The sequence below is a fragment of the Bos indicus x Bos taurus genome, chromosome 15 (genome assembly GCF_003369695.1).
Source record: "Bos indicus x Bos taurus breed Angus x Brahman F1 hybrid chromosome 15, Bos_hybrid_MaternalHap_v2.0, whole genome shotgun sequence".
Taxonomy (NCBI): Eukaryota; Metazoa; Chordata; class Mammalia; order Artiodactyla; family Bovidae; genus Bos; species Bos indicus x Bos taurus.
In genome coordinates this window covers 26,231,606-26,252,560 of record NC_040090.1, presented here as the reverse complement: position 1 = coordinate 26,252,560, position 20,955 = coordinate 26,231,606, and the positions used below count along the sequence as shown (strand labels likewise).

The 20,955-nt window shown below is 39.4% G+C and overlaps 1 protein-coding gene across 2 annotated transcripts in view; it reads left to right on the top strand.

The window, feature by feature from the left end:
* Nucleotides 1-2,257: 2,257 nt before the first annotated feature.
* The window catches only part of BBOX1 (gamma-butyrobetaine hydroxylase 1), a 76,516-nt gene continuing 57,818 nt past the window's right edge, over nucleotides 2,258-20,955 (top strand). Inside the window, exons 1-3 of one of the 2 annotated variants that reach the window (XM_027562795.1) lie at nucleotides 2,258-2,379; nucleotides 12,516-12,769; nucleotides 14,204-14,318. In XM_027562795.1, the coding sequence (XP_027418596.1) occupies nucleotides 12,551-12,769; nucleotides 14,204-14,318 (334 nt within the window). In that variant the 5' untranslated portion in view covers nucleotides 2,258-2,379; nucleotides 12,516-12,550. Of the gene's footprint in view, nucleotides 2,380-12,512; nucleotides 12,770-14,203; nucleotides 14,319-20,955 lie in introns of both variants that reach the window. The other variant, XM_027562796.1, reaches the window with a different exon arrangement.

The following is a 20,955-nucleotide window of genomic DNA, read 5'->3' as shown; positions in this document are numbered from 1 at the left end:
AGAAGTTAAATAAGCAGGGTGACAATATACACCCTTGATGTACTCCTTTTCCTATTTGGAACCAGTCTGTTGTTCCATGTCAAACTGTTGCTTCCTGACCTGCATATAGGTTTCTCAAGAGGCAGGTCAGGTGGTTTGGTATTCCCATCTCTTTCAGAATTTTTCACAGTTTATTGTGGTCTACACAGTCAAAGGCTTTGGCATAGTCAACAAAGCAGAAAGAGATGTTTTTCTGGAACTCTCTTTCTTTTTTGTAGCTCTAGTCAGTCCTTTGTTCTGTGAGCAGGCCTGGCCGTGTGGTAGGTTAGGGCTTTTCGGGGGTAGCTATCCCACAGTCTGGTTTGCTATCTCAAGTTAGTTCCTTCAGATTACCCTCGAGGCATTCAGGCCCGGTTCTTAGTCTAAGCAATGCTGCTCGTGCCTCCCTGCCCAGCCCCTGCTTGTTAGTGGAAGATGCAGACGTCTGTGCTGCTTCTCTGCTGTGGAGTTACTGATGGGCACGTAATCTGTGGGTTTTAATTATTTATTTATTTTTCCTCCCAGTTATGTTGCCCTCTGAGGTTCCAAGGCTCACCACAGACTCGCCAGTGAGAGTGTTTCCTGGTGTTTGGAAACTTCTCTCTTTTTGAAGACTCCCTTCCCGGGATGGATGTCCGTCCCTACCTCTTTTGTCTCTCTTTTTATCTTTTATATTTTTTCCTACCTCCTTTTGAAGATAATGGGCTGCTTTTCTGGGTGCCTGATGTCCTCTGCCAGCATTCAGAAGTTGTTTTGTGGAATTTACTCAGCGTTCAAATGTTCTTTTGATGAATCTGTGTGGGAGAAAGTGGTCTCCCCGTCTTATTCCTCCACCACCTTAGGACCACCCCCTAAACGTTTAAAGTATAATTAACTAATTGCTTCTGGCATGCCTATTACCTCAGTCACTGTGGGTTTAAAGTGCTGGCAACATTGCTGAGTGCCCCCCACATCCACACACCCTCCTCCCATACATGGGAAACAAAACCTGCCTTATTTTCACTGGATGCTGGATGTCAGTCATTCGATCTGGAGACCTGGGAGAGCAAAAGAAGGGACCACAAATGACATGGTTTAGACTTTACTGTGAACGAGTCCACAGAGCATCATTAATGGAAGGGACACTGCAGCTCTGGAAGGAAGGGTTGTCCTCAGCAGGAAACCAAAGAGGAGACCAAAGAGAGTAGATCTGCATTCTCTCTCCCTCTCTGTGTCTCTAGTTAGCTCTTTATTTCCTGCCTCTCTGAGTATCTCAGGTGTGGATGTCCTTCGGGCAAGAATCAACAAGTTGTGGGCTGAGGCTGTTTGGGTGTCTTCCTGGGAAGAGTGGTGTTTGCTGGGAGGAGGGCAGAGGGCATGTGTCTCTTTCCTGGACTTTACTTGCCACCTGCAGACTTGCTTTTAATAGAATCTGGGCCCCTGTTAAGAACTAGAACTTGAGACTCGCCCACTAGCCCTCCCTTTGCACTGTTCAGACCCATCTGAATGCCCGGCAGCCAGGCTCTGGGTCCCTGGCAGGCTGTCCACCCTGGGCTTTCCCTTTTGTTGCCCTAAGGGCTGTGTGTTGAGAGTCAAGTCACTGGGCAACCAGGTGCCTTCAGAAAAGTCCCACACTCTCTGGCCACTGCAGTTCACTTCAGCCAAAGCTGCAGAGAAAGGAGGGCATCAGGCTCAGGGAGACCCATCCCAATCTTCCTACCAGTCCCCGAAAACTAGTCAGGCTCCCTCCAAACAGACTCATAAGGAAGATTCTATGAACACAGAGATACCATCTCCTCTCTGCTCAGGTGAGGAGCTGGTAGCCCCTCCCTATTGAACATACATCTCAATAATTTTTTCTCCAAGTGAGTGTTGCAACAATAAAGCTGTTGCATGAACAGGTGGGACAAGAGTAAAGGAGCTCCTGCACTTGCTGCTGCCAGCTCAGGAGCAAGAGATAAAACAGGTGAGAACCTGAGAACTGCCCTCCATGTATTAGAAAGATTCTAACAAAGGCAATGTAAGTTGCACTGAGTCCTGGGGTTTTGTGGCTTCAGGAACTAGTAGGAGTTAAAGGATTTTCTCTTTCTAACTGCTTCTCCTCTAGGCCATAAAACCTCTTTACTTTTTTTTTTTTTCCACCTCCAAGCTCCCCTCAGGAGTTGTTACACCTTCAGATTGGGACATCCATCCTTCCTCATTTGCAAGCCTCAGCTGTGTCTGGGGGCAGGGCAGCAGTGGAGCTGCCAGGAGCAGAAAGAAAGGCTTACAAGTCAGAGCACTACAGGGACACTGGAGGCAGATCCAACTGGGTGGTGACAGGCACCGAAGGTTCCTTGTGCAAAGGACATTGAATAGTAAAGCCTACATTTTCCTGCCTTGGTAAGTTTTGCATGGTTTGGGGCCTAACGCACATCTGAGAACAGGTATAGTTGAGTTCAACTTTTTCTTATTTGGAAGAGCTTATAGATCCAGGTCTATGGATTAGAGGTTGGGGGAGGGGGCATCCAATTGGAAATACAGTCACATGAGTCTCACAGCCATGTGGGCTGAGATGAGGATGGTCCATCAGGCATTTGCAATAGGCTTGATTTTGGAATGCAGTGGATTTGATTGCTTCTTGGCAGCTTCCCTTCCCAATTATGTTTGGCTTAGTCTAATAGTCAAATTACTTTGCAGTCCCTAAGCAGATCCAGAAAGCATTCAGAGGGGACAGAGGGGATACTGTCTAAAAAGTAGACTGGGTGATGGGGGGAGGGACGGTTCTGGCTGGAATCTGAAAATGTTCACTGACCAATCCACAGTCCAGCCCAAAGGAAATGACTGTATATTATATGATGGCCCTTTGTTAAGCTCCCAAACTGAATGTAACATGGTTTTCTAGAATACTGGTCAATTAAGGCTATTGTATCCCTCTTCAATTATTTTGCTTCCTGAATATAGCTCAAGGGGAAGTATGACGGAAATTTTGAAATGCTTTTCTTTGAAAACAAAGGATTTCTCATAATGAATACATATTCTGATTCAAAGATTTAGAGACCTTCTTAAAATCTAGACCCAGTACTGTATAGACCAGTACTCTGCTTTACCTTGGCAAACAAATGCATTGATAATTTGTTTCAATCTGAATGTAATGATGTCACCAGACTGAAGCTAAATTTTTCCTTTTTATAGTTTAGGAAGGAAGTATTTGCATAAAATGTAGTACTTTAAACAAGTGAGCAGGCAGAAGGGTAAACCTACTCAAGAGAATGGACCGGTTTTACTAAGGGTTTCATAGAATTCATTATTCCCCTGAAAGTACACTCATGAATTATTAAGTAACTCAGCCACTTATTAAATCAAGTTAGCAAAAAAAGCAACAACTTCTAAAAGTTCAAACGACTTAGGTAGCAAAAGTAATGAGTAGAGTATGTATATACTCAAACCATATTAAGGTTCACGTACTACCAATGTGGTCTGGTCAACCTCTACCTCACCAAGTGGAAATGAATTGAGTTTTATGACTTAAAGGTTGATATATAAAAGAATAATAATATTTTAAGCCTTTATGGTGTAATGTCTGGAAAACTTCCTGTCCTCTCCTTTCAATGATGAAATGTCGGATGGTGAGGTAAACCAACAACCAACAATCTTGAGAGTTAGCTGCTATTTTAAAAGTACGTTTTTGCTAAATTGAAGTTATTGCCTGGAAAATTATTTGACCATAGATTCTCCATGAGGTAGTCAAGTGTAGTGGCCATGACTTCCGTTTCCTCTGCCTTCAAGTCAGTTTCTTTACCTCTTAAATCTCCAATCATCTGTAAAAGGGAATGATGGCAGGGATCTCACAATGTTTTCCAGAGGATTACATAAGGTTTATTCAATTGAAAGCATCAGTAGAGCAGCTACCACATAAAAAGTGCTGAATACATGGTTAGTACATACATCTCATACACTTACCCATGCAATTTGCCTGTTTCTTGCATTTTGATTTTTTTTTTTTTTTATCCTAAAACCTAAAAACAGAAGGTCAAACACAGAAAATCCTGTGCTATCACAGCAGGCCTGATGACTTACCTGAGGAAGAGGAAAAAGACATTAACAGATTCTGACGTTTGATAACATGAGTCTTCTCTATCTAGTCTTCCGTTATACAAAAACAGTTGAAAAATGACAGTTTTTATTTTGAAGGGTGAGTAATCTAGTAGATGAATCAGCCTTCTCTGGTGTGTATTATTAACCTCCATCAATTTTAATTTTATATATAGTAACTATGCAGTATATTTGTCAATTTCTTGAGAATCCTATCTAAAACCTATTATTCAAATTAGTTGCAATTAGCATTTGAGGAGTTTTTGCACTCCCTTGGATTAGAACTAGAAGGTGTTCACTTTTATATGAGTACAGTAGCTTGGCCAATCCAGGTTTGGGGCAACCCCCACCAGTGTGTGCTGGGACAGATTACTCCCAGCATTTCTGAGCTTCCATTTTCCTTGCTATCAGATGAAGCCACTCAACCCAATGATAGCATAGATTTTTCTTTCAGACTCCAGTTCTAAGTTTATTTTATTCCCAAGACCAACACATACAATAACTTTCAGAGCTGTTTTCTTGATTTTCCAAGCCAGCTGGGAAATTTTGAGTTTGTAATACTTTAAAGAAGGCAAAAACCACACCCATGACTGAAGTAAGATAATCTCTAAAACAATTTATTGAGCAAAACAGGAGTCCCAAACAAAGGTCCATAACTCTGAAGGGGGAAAATATGGTGAGTTATCAAGGAAAATGACAACACATACACACACATCAGTAATGGGGTGAAATGCAAAGAAATCTATCCCATTAGACAGTAAGCCCCCCTGACATCAATCCAAAGTCTGTTTCTCAGGACGTTAATATGACTTCCTCCCACCAAACTCAAGTGATATTTCATGAATTAAATTATAATTGGGAATAATAAGAAGCAAAATAGGTATAAAATAAATATTTTCATTTTATAGGACCATTTTAATACAGCAAAAATGTCTCACTGAGAAAAATATATATATATATATATTTAGAGAGAGAGAAAGGAGAGCTTGCCATGACACTCAGCTCTAAGGTCCCTAGGAGGAGAGCATGAGTTCTTAGTCGTTCAGTCGTGTCTGACTCTTTGCAGCCTCAGGGACAGTAGTAGCCTGCCTGTCTCCTCTGTCCATGGAACTTTCCAGGCAAGAATACTAGAATGGGTTGCCATTTCTTTCTCTAGATTATCCTCCTGACCCAGGGTTCCAACCTGGGTCTCCCTCATTGTGGGCAGATTCTTTACCATTTGAGCCTCCAGAGAAGCCTATATATATATATATATATATATATATATATAGCTATGAGCATCAAATGTTTTGGTTTTTCTTTTTTCTTCAGAGAAACACAACAACTTATCAAATAACTAAATGGTCATTATGCTTCAACACAGCTTGGGTTTTTTTTTTATATTTATTTATTTATTGAAGGATAATTGCTTTACAGAATTGTGTTGGTTTCTGCCAAACATTAACATGAACAAGCCATAAGAACACAGATCAGTTTTAACAAGTCAAATTGAAAAATAGACTTTAACAAGCCACACACACGTACAAGCCTATACATTACAGGAGAAAATTTGTTTTCAAGTACAATGTCCGTTAATTTTTTTTTTTTTCCCGTTTTCCATTTCATCCCATTTATCCTAATAAAGCTTTAAATAAATCAAGAAAAGTTAGAGGGAAACTCTTTTCCCATCCTTTCCCTCCTTTGGTTTGGATTATCATTCACATTTGTCATAAAGTTCAGAAGGGGATTGTGAAGCACAGAAATAACCTGTCAAGTTCCTTCACAGATACCCAAACAATTTAACTTTAGCAACACCCAGGTCTTTCCAGTTCTGCCACTCTCTCGCAGCTGCCTCAGGCAGCCTCCATCAGCCACCCTCCTGATATGGCCTCCTCTCTCAAGATAACCCTCCCAGAACATCCATTTGACCAAGAGGAGTGGGGTGGGGAAGAGTCTGTGTACATGTGTGTGTTCAGTTGCTCAGTTGTGTCCAGCTCTTTGCAACACTCTGGACCATAGGCCACCAGGCTCCTCTGTTCCTGGAATTTTACAGGCAAGAATACTGGAATGGGTTGTCATTTCCTCCTCCAGGAGATCTTTCCAACCCAGGGATTGAACCTGAGTCTCTTGGCAGATTATTTACCACTAGTGCCACCTGTCAAACCCTGTGCCCCTAATACTTGGAAATGCACTTTCCCTCTCCAGTTCAAACTTGCTAGGTAGAAAAAGGAAAAAAAAAAAGATAAAGAAAAAAAGAGGGAGAGAAAGAAAAAACGTCAGGTTAGAATGGAACAGGTGTTGGTTGGTATGGCCATATCTGTAGGTGTGATCACTTCAACAGTTAGTGGGACTTGGCACAGAGCCATGGGTGAGTACAGAGCAGTGTTTATTATGGGAGAAGATGCACCCTTCAAACAATGTATCTATTAAGAATTAATGTGTGAAATTTCAAGTTTTATGAAAATCATTTCAAACAAAACATTTTCAAGCTCGTTGGTGGTGGTGTAGTTGCTCAGTCGTGTCCAACTCTTTGCAATCCCATGGATTACAGCCTGCCAGGCTCCTCTGTCCATGAGATTCTCCAGGCAAAAATACTGGAGTAAGTTGCCATTTCCTCCCCCAGGGGATCTTCCCAACTCACGAATCAAACCCAGGTCTCCTGCATTGCAGGCAGATTCTTTACCAAATGAACTACATGGAAGCCCTTCAAGCTTATTAATCAGCACTTTCTTGACAATGAGTTAAGTTTCAAATATATACCAATACACATGAGAGTTTGATGATTAAAAATTAATAAGAAGGATTTTTCCCCTTAATTGTCTTACTTCTTAGGAGATCTTAAGATGGCATCACCTGTATTCTGGTATTTCCCAGCCTCTTTCTCCTGCTGCTTACCTGGGCAATTGCTGTAGATATTTCACTGGACAGTGATGATTCCAGTTAATCTGGGAAAATATAACCAGATCCTTAAATCATACTGGAAATGTAAGGAGAAAAAGAGTAAATGTAGTCAATTTTTCTCTAGCTCAGAGGTTGGCATATAGATATATGTGTATATATATATATATACATATAAAGGGAAGATAGTATATTTTCAGCTTTATATACTTTCCCTGTTGCATGTTCTTGTTTTACTTTTTCATACCTTTTGAGAATATAAAAACCATTCTTTCCTCACGGACTGTGTAAAAACATCTGACCCACAGGCAGCTGCCTGTCCTTGATCAAGTTATGTACGTTATGTTGTTACCACAGTAAGTACAATCTTACTTAAATACAGAAAAGAGTCTTCTTTTTCCTCCTCATGTGTCAAGCTAAAATTTTCATTCCAATATTAAATGTCTTTATGTGCCTGCTGTACTGGAGGATACAAAGATCACTTGGAAGTTCCAGACTTGAAAATAAAGGAGATAATTATGAAAGTAAAAAAAATAATAAGGAAGCCTGGGCATAAGTGACATTGATAGTTGTCTGAGAGGCCCCAGGATGGCCTATTTAAAGAAGATATCTATATGAGCAAGTCTCAAAGGATGTGAGCAACGCTGCTGAATGCATGTTGATTCCATCTTATTTTCCATCTTCACTAATTAAACATTGATTTCCACAGAGCAAGCATGTGACTAGTAAACAGTTATATTTCCCATCTTCTCTTATAGCTAAAGTTAGATTGTGATATAATTCTGGCCAACGAAATATATCTGGAAGTTGCTAGATGGGGAAGAGTTGAAAATAAGGTAGACTTAAGTGCCACGTGATGTTTTTCCTTTTTCCTCCCTGGAATGTAGATGTGGTATTGGTGATGGAGCAGTCATGTTGCAAACGTGAGGCAACAAGCAGAAGGATAAAGTCTCTGAGTAGCCTGGGCTCCCCATGATTCTGTGAAATCACATTACCAGTAATGGACAGTCATGTTGGGACTTCTTTTTATTCAAGAAAAACAAACTCTTTACTTATTTAAGCTTCTATTTGCCAGATCACCAAGATACAGATAGCCTGGCTCACGAAAAGAAAACTTTGTGAAAAGTCATCTGTTGAGGTCCTTTAATGGACCAGAACCTGGTGGTCCGGAGTCAAAGATAAGACAGTAAACGAGAGAGAGAAAGAGGCTGATATTCCTTGGTTTACACAGAAAACCAATAAAGCCCTTTGACACAGGGCTTGTGTCGCTCACGAAGGCACCTGGCGCCCTTTTGAGGGGGGTGAAGTCACAGTGCGCCTTCTTGAGAGGGTCTTAGCAGTCTGGGCAGGAGAATGAGCACGATGGGTCTCTGTGCTGCAAAGAATTAGCCTGAGAGAGAGAGAGACAGAGAGAGAGAAAGAGCAAGACCAAAAAGCTCTGATGGAGCAAAGGTGTTTTAATCAACATGGTGTGGGCATATATACTGTCTTACAAGGTAGTTATTCTCAGCAAAGATAAAGATTAAAATTCCAGACTTACAAAACATAGGTGATCCATATTTTAAAGAGAGAGAGTTGTAAACAATCACTTTTACCCTATGGTTCATAAGAAGGAAGAGGGTACTTATCACCGTATTGATAAACTAACAAAGGAAATACCTGGATTCCTCAGCCCCGGGAGAGGCTTGCCTCTCAATTCCTGAATATTCAGGAATTAATAAGGAACAGAGGATTCCTGACAGATCCAAAACAGCACACAGGAAGCCTCCTGTTAAATGCTTCCTGACAATCCCCCCTATTTTATTATATTTGTAAAAAAGGTCCTGACCAATTGAGTTTGTTTAGTATTAACCAACCTTATAGAAAGGCAATGATAAACAACAAATATAATTACCAAGACAATCACCAGAGTTATAGTTCCAGACCTGATGCTGTGGGTAATATTTTGCCTATGGCTATAACAAAAGGAAGTGGGACACAGTCTTAAAATATGACTGAGTATAGTGAAAGAAATAGTTACTATGACCATGACTGGTCCCTGTGAAATCGCAGCAAGTTGTCAAATGTCCCATTGTTCAGGCCCACTCTGTTTACCGAGGAGGATTCTAGGACGAGGTGGGGCTAATCCACCATCAAGCCACCCAAGAAGTCCTTTGTCATGGTAATGTTGTATCATAGTGTCAGTGACCTTCTATGTCACTTGTGTTACATAGTCACACACTGTGTTATTAACCCCTTTTGAGCAGTTAGAGAACCACAAACCATGGGGTCCTCAGTCAACCATGTGTTGAGTTTTTAAGACAGATGGAGCCGAAAACAATGTATCATCCATATAGTGAACAACAAGAAAGTTAGGAAATTGCTTTTTCACAGGCTCAAGGGTTTTGGCAACGTAGTACTGACACATGGTGGGAGAATTCATCATCCCTTGTGGCAGTACAGTCTATTGGTACCCTTTATGAGGTCCAATACGATTAGGATAAGGGAGAGAGAAAGCGAATCTCTCTCAGTCTAATTGGTGTAAAGGTATATTAAAAAAGCAATCTTGTAAATCAATAATAATAATAATATGCCAATTTTGAGGAATAGTGGTAGGTGATGGGATTTTTGCACCCATAGGTTTTATAGATGCATTAACTTTTCTAAGGTCTGTTAGGAGATGCCATTTGTTAGATTTCTTTTTTATAACAAAAATAGGAGAGTTTTAAGGAGAACAAGATTTCTCAATATGCTTTAATTCTAGTTGTGTATCTATAAGTTCCTTAGCCACCTATAATTTCTCTTTTATTTGTCATAAACCTTTTTGCCATATCTTATATCTTTTTATTAACAGCATATATCTTACTTTTTTTTTAGCAACTATGGAGTGTCTTGTATATTAGCATTTTATAGATTGGTGAATATATTTATTATATCATATTATAATATATATGTATATATATTATACATTATATAATATATTTATTAATAGTTTAAAATCTCCTTAGTTTTTCTGTAAGAAAAACTTTTTGTAAGGGAAGTTAATGTTCAGTAATTAATGTTTTAAAATCTTATTTTATTTGGAAATGACCTAGTTATTTAATAAACTTTTATTATTTAGTTTAGTACAACTCTAGAAATTTAAGTTATCCCAATCTTAAGAGATTATTTTAGATTATAATAATAGATTATTCTATTAAAAATATAATTATTTTTAATAGAGTTTATCTAAAAGTTTTCATCTCATTTATATATTTATATAAATATATAAAGAGTTACCTTTTTGTTGACAAATTTAGTTTACCTTAAACCTAGGCATAATAAAAGCATTATATAATGTTGATGACTTAAGACGTGTCTTAATTAGATGAGCAAACAATTATATTTAAATTATATTTATATTTAAATAAACATATTTAATATTGAATACTTTTCAGTTCACGTGAATTTGAATTTAAATAGAGCTCTTTAACCTCATGTTCTCTAAAAACAAAGCTGGTGTATCAACGGCAGCACTGCCAGATGTTGAGGGTTTCAGGGAAAAGATGGAATTTGTCCCTGGTTTTTGTTGAAGGGGATCTGGGGGGTCCCTACTTGGAGTTTTCTGGAATAGGCTTTCCTTCGGTGTCAAATTTAGACTTACAATCTTTGGCCCAATGCATATCTCTATGGCAGCAAGGGCAGATTTTTGGAGGTTTTTTTTTTTAGCTTTTTTAGGGAAATCCCTTTTTAAATGGTTCTTATTTCCACATGTAAATCATCCTTCATTTCCCTTTCTTAAGGCAGCAACCGTTGTTTCAGCTAGCATTTGCATCTTTTGAGTTTCTGATTTTAGATTGCAACAAGCCTTCAAATAATCAATAATAGTCTCTGTCTCACAAATTGGAGCTATAGCTTTTTGACATTCCTAATTTGCATTTTCATAAGCAAGTAATTTCTCTAGTTGCCTACTGGCTTCTTCTCCAATTACAGTACGGGAAATAGCAGTTTCTAATCTAGCTAAAAAATCAGCATACATTTCATTAGGTCCCTGAAATTTAAGTAAGTGATTAAGTAAAGTAGAAAAGTGATGGGGTTTCCAGCCGTTTTACCCATATCTTAGTACTTACCGGCCCCAATAGGCCACTGAGGTCACTCTGTCCGAATCTGCCACGTGTACCAGGCTCCTGTTCGGGCACCACTTGTTGAGGTCCTTTAATGGACCAGAACCTGGTGGTCTGGAGTCGATGATAAGAAAGTAAAAGAGAGAGAGAAAGAGGCTGATATTCCTTGGTTTACATGGAAAACCAATAAAGCCCTTGACACAGGGCTTGTGTCGCTCATGAAGGCACCTGGCACCCTCTTGAGGGGGGTGAAGGCACAGTGCGCCTTCTCAGGAGGGTCTTAGAAGCCTAGGCAGGAGAATGAGCATGACAGGTCCCTGCGCTCCAAAGAATTAGCCTGAGAGAGAGAGAGAAAGCAAGACACAGGGACCAAAGCTCTGATGGAGCAAAGGTGTTTTAATCAACATGGTGTGGGCATATATACTGTCTTACAAGGTAGTTATTCTCAGAAAAGATAACAATTAAAATTCCAGACTTACAAAACATAGGCGATCCATATTAAAGAGAGAGAGAGTTGTAAACAGTCACTTTTATCGTATGGTTCATAAGAAGGAAGAGGATACTTATCACCGTGTTGAAAAACTAACAAAGGATATGCCTGGATTCCTCAGCCCAGGGAGAGGCTTGCCTCTCCTCTTAATTCCTGAATATTCAGGAATTAAAAAGGAACAGAGGATTCCTGACAGATCCAAAATAGCACACAGGAAGCCTCCTGTTAAATGCTTCCTGACAGTCATCCCTAGTAATGAGGGCAGAATGAGTCTAGGAACTGAGATTTGAAAGTTCCTGATTTGGCTGGATCCAGCAAATTTGGGCCGGAGAAGGCAATGGCAGCCCACTCCAGTACTCTTGCCTGGAAAATCCCATGGACAGAGGAGCCTGGTAGGCTGCAGTCCATGGGGTCGCTGAGGGTCAGACATGACTGGGCGACTTCACTTTCACTTTTCACTTTCATGCATTGGAGAAGGAAATGGCAACCCACTCCAGTGTTCTTGCCTGGAGAATCCCAGGGACGGGGGAGCCTGGTGGGCTGCCGTCTATGGGGTCGCACAGAGTCGGATACGACTGAAGTGACTTAGCAGCAGCAGCAGCGAATTTGGGCATCAGTTAAAATAGCACAGGTGTGACAGTTACACTTTCAATTTGTGGAGTATTTTTCTCTCTTAAAAAAATTCCAGAGCTTTTATGCAAGCTTAAAAGTGCCTGTGTCATTGGTTCTGAACTTATTTTTTTTTAAGTGCTATGAGAAAACAAGGAATTCTTTCTGTCTGGATCATGACAGAGCATTTATCTTGTTTACTTTTAGTCACTGTGTTTCTGTTTACAGCTCATGAAATACTCTCATCAGAACAAAGGTCCCAGCACAGATAAGTGAAACCACAAACCCCAGCAAATAGCAGAAGCCAGAGTCCATTTGAATTGTTAGAAGTCAAGTTCAGACCTGATCCTCCTGAGAGTCCTTTTAACACTGATTTGTCATAGCAGGTAGCTGACAAGGTTTACCCCCAAGGACTAGAAACATGGGCTGCGTCATCCAAAAGGCAGAAGTGCTGGATGGAGCTCACTTGATGCGAATCATCTGGCAGGATGGTACAGACTCTATCTACCCGGCTGTGTGGCTCCGGGACAACTGTCAGTGTCCCGACTGCTACCTTGATTCGGCAAAAGCACGGAAACTTCTTATCGAAGCTCTTGATGTGTACGTTGGGATCAAAGACTTGATGTTTGACAGGAAAAAGGTAACTATCTCCAAATTATCTCTCCCTGCTCTCTCAACTTAAATAAAAGGTCTAGACTCAAATAATTTGAATGATGAATTATATTGTATTTAATATATGTATATATTATATATCAGAGTCAGGGATGTGCTCAATTAGTCATGTCTTAGCAACCCCGTGGACTATAGCCCACTAGGCTTCTCTGTCCATGGAATTTTCTAGGCAAGAATACTGGAGTAAGTTGCCATTTCCTACTCCAGGGTATCTTCCTGACCCAGGGATCAAATCCACATCTCTTGTGTCTCCTGCATTGGGAGGCAGATTCTTTAATACTGAGCCATGTATAAAAAAAACAAGACTGCATAGTGCTTGGTGCCAAGTCAGCATGCTCACTAAGGGAAAGCTTCTGCTATCATTATTACTATTTTATTACTACTGCTATTATCTTTAATTAAATATACAAAGTTGCTCATTATTCCTTCAGTGAGTGGCAGCCTTGAAGGTACAATCAAACTATTTCTCTAATACAAGGAATGCTCCCTACCTCAGTTTACTCATCTAGAAATGAAGGATACTAACAAGATTTGTTCCTAGAGATGATGTGAAGACTGAATGAGATAATGTGGGTAAAATGTTAGCATGTGGTTGGCATACAGTGAGCACTCAAAAACTTGTATTGATTAATATTTTTAGTCAAATTCGTGAGTAGACGTAAAAGACTTCGTATGGGATTCCTGACAGCTCAGCTCTCAAAACCACAAAGCAGACATGGCCCCAGCCTGTTTCTCTCTTCCAAATTTGCTAGGATGGTTATCAGAAGAGGAAGTGTGACCAGCAAGGTTATCTACCCCACCTCTGTCTTCATCTTGAATCAAGGACTTTACTGCCAGAGTTCACTGCTTGCTAGCTGTGGGATTATAACCATGTTATTTCCTCTTACTTGCCTCACCTGAAAATGTGAATATTAGTTATAGCTTCCCCCACAAGTTGTATGAGGACTAAGTGAGTTATGTTGATAGTGCTCCTTGTATGGTATGCGCTCAAAATGGTGCTAGTCCTCCTATTATCTACCTCATCATCATCATTACTATTTCTGATATTCTTGGCAGTAATCTTAATTGATCTCTGACCTCAAGTCATCACAGAAAGTTCAGGGACCATGGGTTTTAAGAATATAAAACAAGAACTTCAGATCTAGCCAGGTTTTGTTTCTTGTGTAATATTTAAGGGGCTTCAGACCTCAGCTGTATCTCCTTGGCATTCAATTTCTTCCTTTGCCAAAAGTTTATTCTATGCTTGTACGTATAAAAGTTAAAAAACAGAAGGGAAAAAAAGCAAGAGCTAATTTGATTCTCTGATAACCTTAAATAACTTTCAGAAGCAGCAACAGCAGAGAACCAAAGTACATAGAAGTATAATATATGTTTATGTGATATTTGCTTTCTGTGTTATAAGGTTCATATCATGTGGCCAAATGACCATTGCAGTGAATATGGAGCTGATTGGCTGAAGAAAAGATGCTTTTCACAGCAGGCCAGAGAAAAACTCCAGAAAGAATTGTTTTTGCCAGGTAACCTTGCTATGGTTTTCAGATTTTAACCTTTAAACCTCATATGGTAAAAAAAATTTGCTCAGAAGCAAATTAAAACCCTTGTACCCTGGTTAAAATATTATTGTAATTTATGTGGAATGTTTAATGATTTACCACACAGATCATGCAAGTAGAGCTAGAAAGAAACATAGAGCAGGTCTAGACATTCTAGAACTTGGAATTTTCTACCTCAAAAGAAAAGAAATTTAGCAAATTTGTATCCTTGTCATCTAACACGAAAACTTTCACTCACAGGCACTCCATAAGTCTCCCTGCAAAGAAGCAGGATGAATCAAAGGCACACTTGTTCCTTAACAGTTTTGTCTGAGGTCAGAAAAACACAAGATCAACAAGGCAGATATTTCTAAACTGGAGTCCACAGATAAAATTATGTGATCCGTGAACCTCATGAAATAGTATACACAGCATTGAATGTGCATGTGAGTGTGTGTGTCAGGCTTGTGCACAGCAAATTGCTTGGGGAGAGTTTATATGAGTCTCAAGGGAATCTGTGACCACAGAAATATTCAGAAAATCTCCACTAGACAGATTCAGTCAAAAAGGAAGACTTCATTCTTTTTAAAAAAAAAACAAAAACCTTCCTTTCAGTCTTTTTTCTTTTTTATTGAAATATAGTTGATTTACAATGTGTTAATTTCTGCTGTCCAGCAAAATGATTCAGTTAGACATATAAATACACTTTTATTATGTTCTTTTCCATTATTGTTTATCACAGGATGTTGATATAGTTCCCTGTGCTGTCCAGTAGGCCCTTTTGCTTATCCATTCTACATATAATAGTTTGAATTTGTTAACCGCAAACTCCTACTCCATCTTTCCTCGAATCCCCTCTCCCTTGTAGCAACTATGAATCTGTTCTCTATGAAGAAGGTTTTAATCTTGATCTGAGATACAAAATAAGCACTTAATAAGATAGAAAGTTATTTTTTAAATACGACTTTTCAGAGATATACAATAATACAACTCAATCAGAAGTGCTGGGGAGAAGTGGGAAGTAGTAATACTTTGTGCATGCTCAGTTGTGCCCATCTCTTTGCAATGCCATGGGCTGTAGCCCACCAGGCTTCTCTGTCCCTGAAATTATCCCAGCAAGAATACTGGAGTGGGTTGCCATTTCTTGCTCCAGGGGATCTTCTTGAGCCAGGGATTGAACCTGCATCTCCTGAGGCTCCTGCACTGGCAGGTGGATTCTTTACCACTGAGTCACCTGGGAAGCCATTACAATTTTATTCTCTGCATATGTTGAAGATTTGTATCACAAGATGATGTGGTCAAAGGCGATTTTGAGAACAAGCTGATTCTTATATATTTACTTGAATCTTGACTTGCACAAATACACTAACAAGGTAAGTTTCCTTGAACATTCTTTTCCACTGTTAACCAGATATATTGGACCACTGTCCCTTTGGGCCACTGATCAGCCTTATTGGATTTTGTAACACATCTCTTCTGGGGATTCTGGGTCATATACCAAGACACAGATTTTTACCTTACTGCTTTCAGATCTGAAATTCTCAAACATGTATGGTGACTCTGCATGGTTTTCAGTGCTAGACTTACAACAGTGTCCTAGGTGTGGAGATATTACTACAGCTTCACCTGGACCCATGGTTATCGATAGGGTGTGATGTGGTCCCCTTCCTGTTCAAGGATAGGCCTCCATCCCTTAATCTTACCATTCTGACAACTGACAAAGTTTTGCTCCAGTGCTCTCTGTCTAAACCATCAGAAACCCATTTTCCTCTTTATCTAGTCAAGCTAGCTGGTGGAATCCAGATGGATATCCAAGGAAAGATGCTTTTCCTGCCTTCCCCCAGTGAGTTCACAGTTAGATTCTTCAAAGAGTCTCCAATTACATAACTGAATGGAAACTGTCTGGGTCAAATAGCAATATCACAAGTGTATTTTTTTTTATTATTTATTTTAGATTTCTTCTGGTACTCAAAATATTTTTCCTTAACTCTGCCTTAATTTTGTAATCCCATTGGATTTTACTTTCATTTCCTTCAAGTTCTTTTGATGATCTCAGGGAATAAAAGCCAACTTTTTATTATTACAGCTTAAGCTTTTAAGCATTGTAAAAGGATACGGCCACCCCCTCCATTAATATTTCTTGACAAGCGCAGTTTTATAGCTTGCATTTCTCAGTACTGTCAGGCAGTAGCAGGATGGAAATGATACTACTTTCAGTTCAACAGTGGAAAAAACAGGTCACACGGACAGGCTGCAATCAGAAATCATATAAGGAGAACTGGCTGTTATTTAGACAATGGAAACTATTTTAATGGTTTAAAACAAGATCAGATTTTTAAAATATATTCTCAAGCTGTGTGGTTGGTAGGTAAAATAAGAAATTAATGGACCATTTTTGAAATATTGCTTCTGTGGCTTTTTGCCTGTAGAATTTGGCACCTTATTTCCCTGCCATTGCATATTTTCAAACATTCATACTCAGAACAAGTAAACAGACTCAGTTACATTTGTGAAAGAGCTTTGTTTTGGGTCCTCACTGGCAGTGTTTCCTCTGTTGCTCTTTCCTTAGAGTGAAGAAAGACTTAAAATCTGGTGTCAAGATACAGATTACATTTCCTTGATTTTCCCTTGGCATTAGATGTTGCACTCAGAAATGGAAAGACCATCCACCAGAAAAAGCTCTTGTCATGGGACACTCACAGCTGGGAAACATGGATAACAATCATTCTCTCATACATTTCTATTCAGTTGCACCTATCTTGTGCTGAAAACTGTAAGGAAATACCAAGTTTTAAAAAGACATATTGCAGGACAGCAATAGAGACTTTGGCCACCTGATGCAAAGACCTGACTCATTAAAAAAGACCCTGATGCTGGGAAACACTGAAGGCAGGAAGGTAATGACAGAGGATGAGATGGTTGGATGGCATCACCAACTCAATGGACATGAGTTTGAGTAATCTCTGGGAGATGGTGAAGGACAGGGAAGCCTGGGGTGCTGAAGTCCATGGGGTCACAAAAGAGTCGAACACAACTGAGCAACTGAACAACAGTAGAGACGCAGATGTAGAGAATGGACTTGTGGACTCAGTGGGGAAGTAGAGAGTGGGATGAATTGCAAGAGTAGCACTGACATATATACACTACTATGTGTAAAATAGATAGCTAGTGGGAAGCTGCTGTATAGCACAGGGAGCTCAACTAGGTGGTCTGTGATGACCTAGAGGGTTGGGAGGGAGGCCCAAGAGGAAGAGGATATATATATACTTATAGCTGATTCACATTGTTGTACAGGAGAAACCAGTACAATATTATAAAGCAATTATATTCCTGTTAAAATTTTTTTTAGAAAAACATGGGTTCTTCCCTAGAAGATTTATCCCACCTAGGAGGGGACATCAGCCATGGAAACAAATAAGTATAGTACATAATTTAAGTACATGAAGACGTGCATAGAAGATTTATTAGAATGCAGAAGGACTCTGAAGAGATAAGAAAATGTGACTCAAATAAGACGTAATACTTGAACTGGGTTTTGAGGAATCCATTTGTTTGACAAAGATAGAAAGTAAGGAAATTCTCAACAGAGAAAAGAGCAAAGAAGTATAATAGAGCAGGGTGGGTTTAGGAAACTGCAATTAGTTTAATATGGATGAAGTTACAATTGTTAGGCAACTAAGAAGGAAGTGGCTTAAGTGCCCTACTAAGAGGCTCAACCCTAAACCCTAAGGCAAGAAAGTTTGCTTAGCACCAAGGTCAAGTATTTTTCCTTCTGTTAGTTTTTCAGGCTGATTCTCTTCTTATAAGGCCAGAGAAATGATTGTTTATAAGTTTAAGAAGAAGATGGCTTTATCTATTTTTTTAGGATGCATTTTACATTTTCATTTTTAGGATGCATTTACATTTAGGATGATTTTTACCAAACACATATAATTTCTCAAGTGCCTATGAGATTGTGAATGTCTCCTTAGCTTCCTTTTGTTCTTAATGCATTCTACCCTTCCCTCTTCCAGTGTACCCCTTTGGTTCTTGGTTTGTATTTATCTTAAATTAAAGAGGGTGAAGAGATCAGATCTGTGATGTAGAAAAATCTTGGTCATGGTCATCTGGGCTGGATGGATTGGTGTGGGGAATGCTCAGGAGCAGGGTAACCATAGTATGATCTAGAAGTCATCCTGTATGAAACATTAAGAACTTAAACTAGGAAAGTAGCAGAGAGCACAGGGATAGTATTTGTACTCAAGAAAAATAGATATTAACCTGGAGGACAGGAGGGTCTGGCCCTCTAAATCTTTATCCATTTAAACCCAAGCCTAGCATGTGAATGTTTCCAAATAGATGGACATAAGTGAAGATTTTAATAAAACATTGGAAATATGAAGAATTTTTCTGAAATTGCTTTTTAGCTTTCATGAGAAATTGGCATGATTATACACTCATTTTTGGGGACTAACTTTAAGATGCAAAATTCCCAAAATAAAACTGATAGGACTAAAATAGAAAAGAATCAGTGCATAATGTGATCTTTTGTATATGAACCTAAATATCTGTTCTTTTTATTAACATGTGGTGGCAGAATGAATGCTTGTTTTCCTAGCTATCTCCTTGAATTGGTACTGGAATATTTGCGTATTACTCTCTGACAGCAGTAATATTTGTTATCGCAAATTGAGATTTAAAAGGTGTTAATTTGAAGAAAATCTTTATTCCATAGAAGCAATCTGCTCAGTTTTGTCAGCAATCCAGAAACTAAGTACACAGCACAGTCAGAAAAGAATATTTCCCTTCATTTCCATATGTCCCTCTTCTATCAGAGCAAGGCTTCACCTGTGTACTTTATCAGATTACAACCCTTCTACAGTCCATAGCTATGACTCCCTTCTTTGTTTCAAAAGGAATATGTCGCAAGAGGAACTGAAAACTCTCAAGTAGCTACGCTGCTGCTGCTGCTAAGTCGCTTCAGTCGTGTCTGACTCTGTGCGACCCAAGACGGCAGCCCATCAGGCTCCACCGTCCCTGGGGTTCTCCAGGCAAGAACACTGGAGTGGGTTGCCATTTCCTTCTCCAATGCATGAAAGTGAAAAGTGAAAGTGAAGTCGCTCAGTCGTGTCCGACTCTTAGCGACCCCATGAACTGCAGCCTACCAGGAGAAGGCGATGGCACCCCACTCCAGTACTCTTGCCTGGAAAATCCCATGGATGGAGGAGCCTGGTAGGCTGCAGTCCATGGGGTCGCTAAGAGTAGGACACAACTGAGAGACTTCACCATGGTGATTTTGCATATGGTTAAAAAAAAAAACAGAGCTCCCCCTTTCTAATAGAGGGCCATATGCGTCCTTGAAGATGAAGATTTTTATTATAGTGCAAAGAATAGAGTTGGTTTGGTACACAGCCTATTTTTATAGAAATTTGCCCCAAAAGCAAAAATTATTATCTTTTTTTAAAAATGAACAAGTAATGTACACAACAAATATGCCCAATTCCCACATAATAGTTCATCCATATCCCTAAACGTTGCCCCATCCTTCATCCATTCTTAAACCCCCAGAGGTGGGAATTAGCAGGGCAAGTCGGGGATGGAATGAAGGTATCTGTTTCACTTATTACTTGGTAATTATGAAAAGGACTGGGAGGGTTTTTTTCCAAGATATCTTAGAACATTCCAACTGTATGAACTACCAGTCAGAATGGCTTCAGAAGAGCTCTGTTAAAACAGATGCATCAGAGCAACCAAGCCACTGTGTCACATTGCCAAATATATTGCCTTCCCAAGAAAGACCTAGTACAAGTCACTCAGGCCCACACTCTGATGCACAGGTGGGAGAATGGCCCAAAGCCTTCGTATGTTTAAAAAGAAAGTCTCTATTTTGCCTGCCATATGTGAAATGAACCTACCAAGTTTCAGAGAAATGTGTTTGGGGCTTTGATGAAATGAATACAGGTATCTTAAATGCTTGTAAGTTTACAAATGCATATTTTGCTGCCCTTTTTCTCTGTGCCATAGTGATGTCTTTCAATATGTCCTGTTCTTTTCTGAATCACATATCATTTGTTATCACACTCAGTTTCTGCATTGCACTTGAGAAACGAGGGCATAATATCTGAAGGCTCTAATATCCCTGTGGACTGTAAGTCAGTAAGTCCAAGATGGGAGATTCACAGCCTGAGAAGCACCCTGCAGTATTGTATACCCAACAGAAGCCCCCAGGCTGGAGGTTGTTTCCACAGCCATCTGCCTAGTTTGGGGTTCTACTTGTAAACTCTAGGTCAGATCCTTTTTCTTTTATGTTTTTTTCATCCCCATCCATACTTCCAGCTAGAAAACACATAATCATATACTCAAGAGATATGTATTAAAGTATTAAAGATAAAGTCTGTTTTGAAGCTGGACACATTACAAAAGTACAGGGTGGGGGGAAGTCCTGTGAACTACATCTATTACTTTTTAAAAATTTTTAGGTAAGAAACATTAATTATATATTTTTAATCATTTTTATTATTTAACAACTTTATAAAATAAACTATCATATCATCATCCAATGTTAGTGCAAAATAGGACTTTGAAAAGCTCGTGTCTTCAAAAAGTTGATATCTTTAAAAACCTTGAAAAAGTTTAAGGGTAT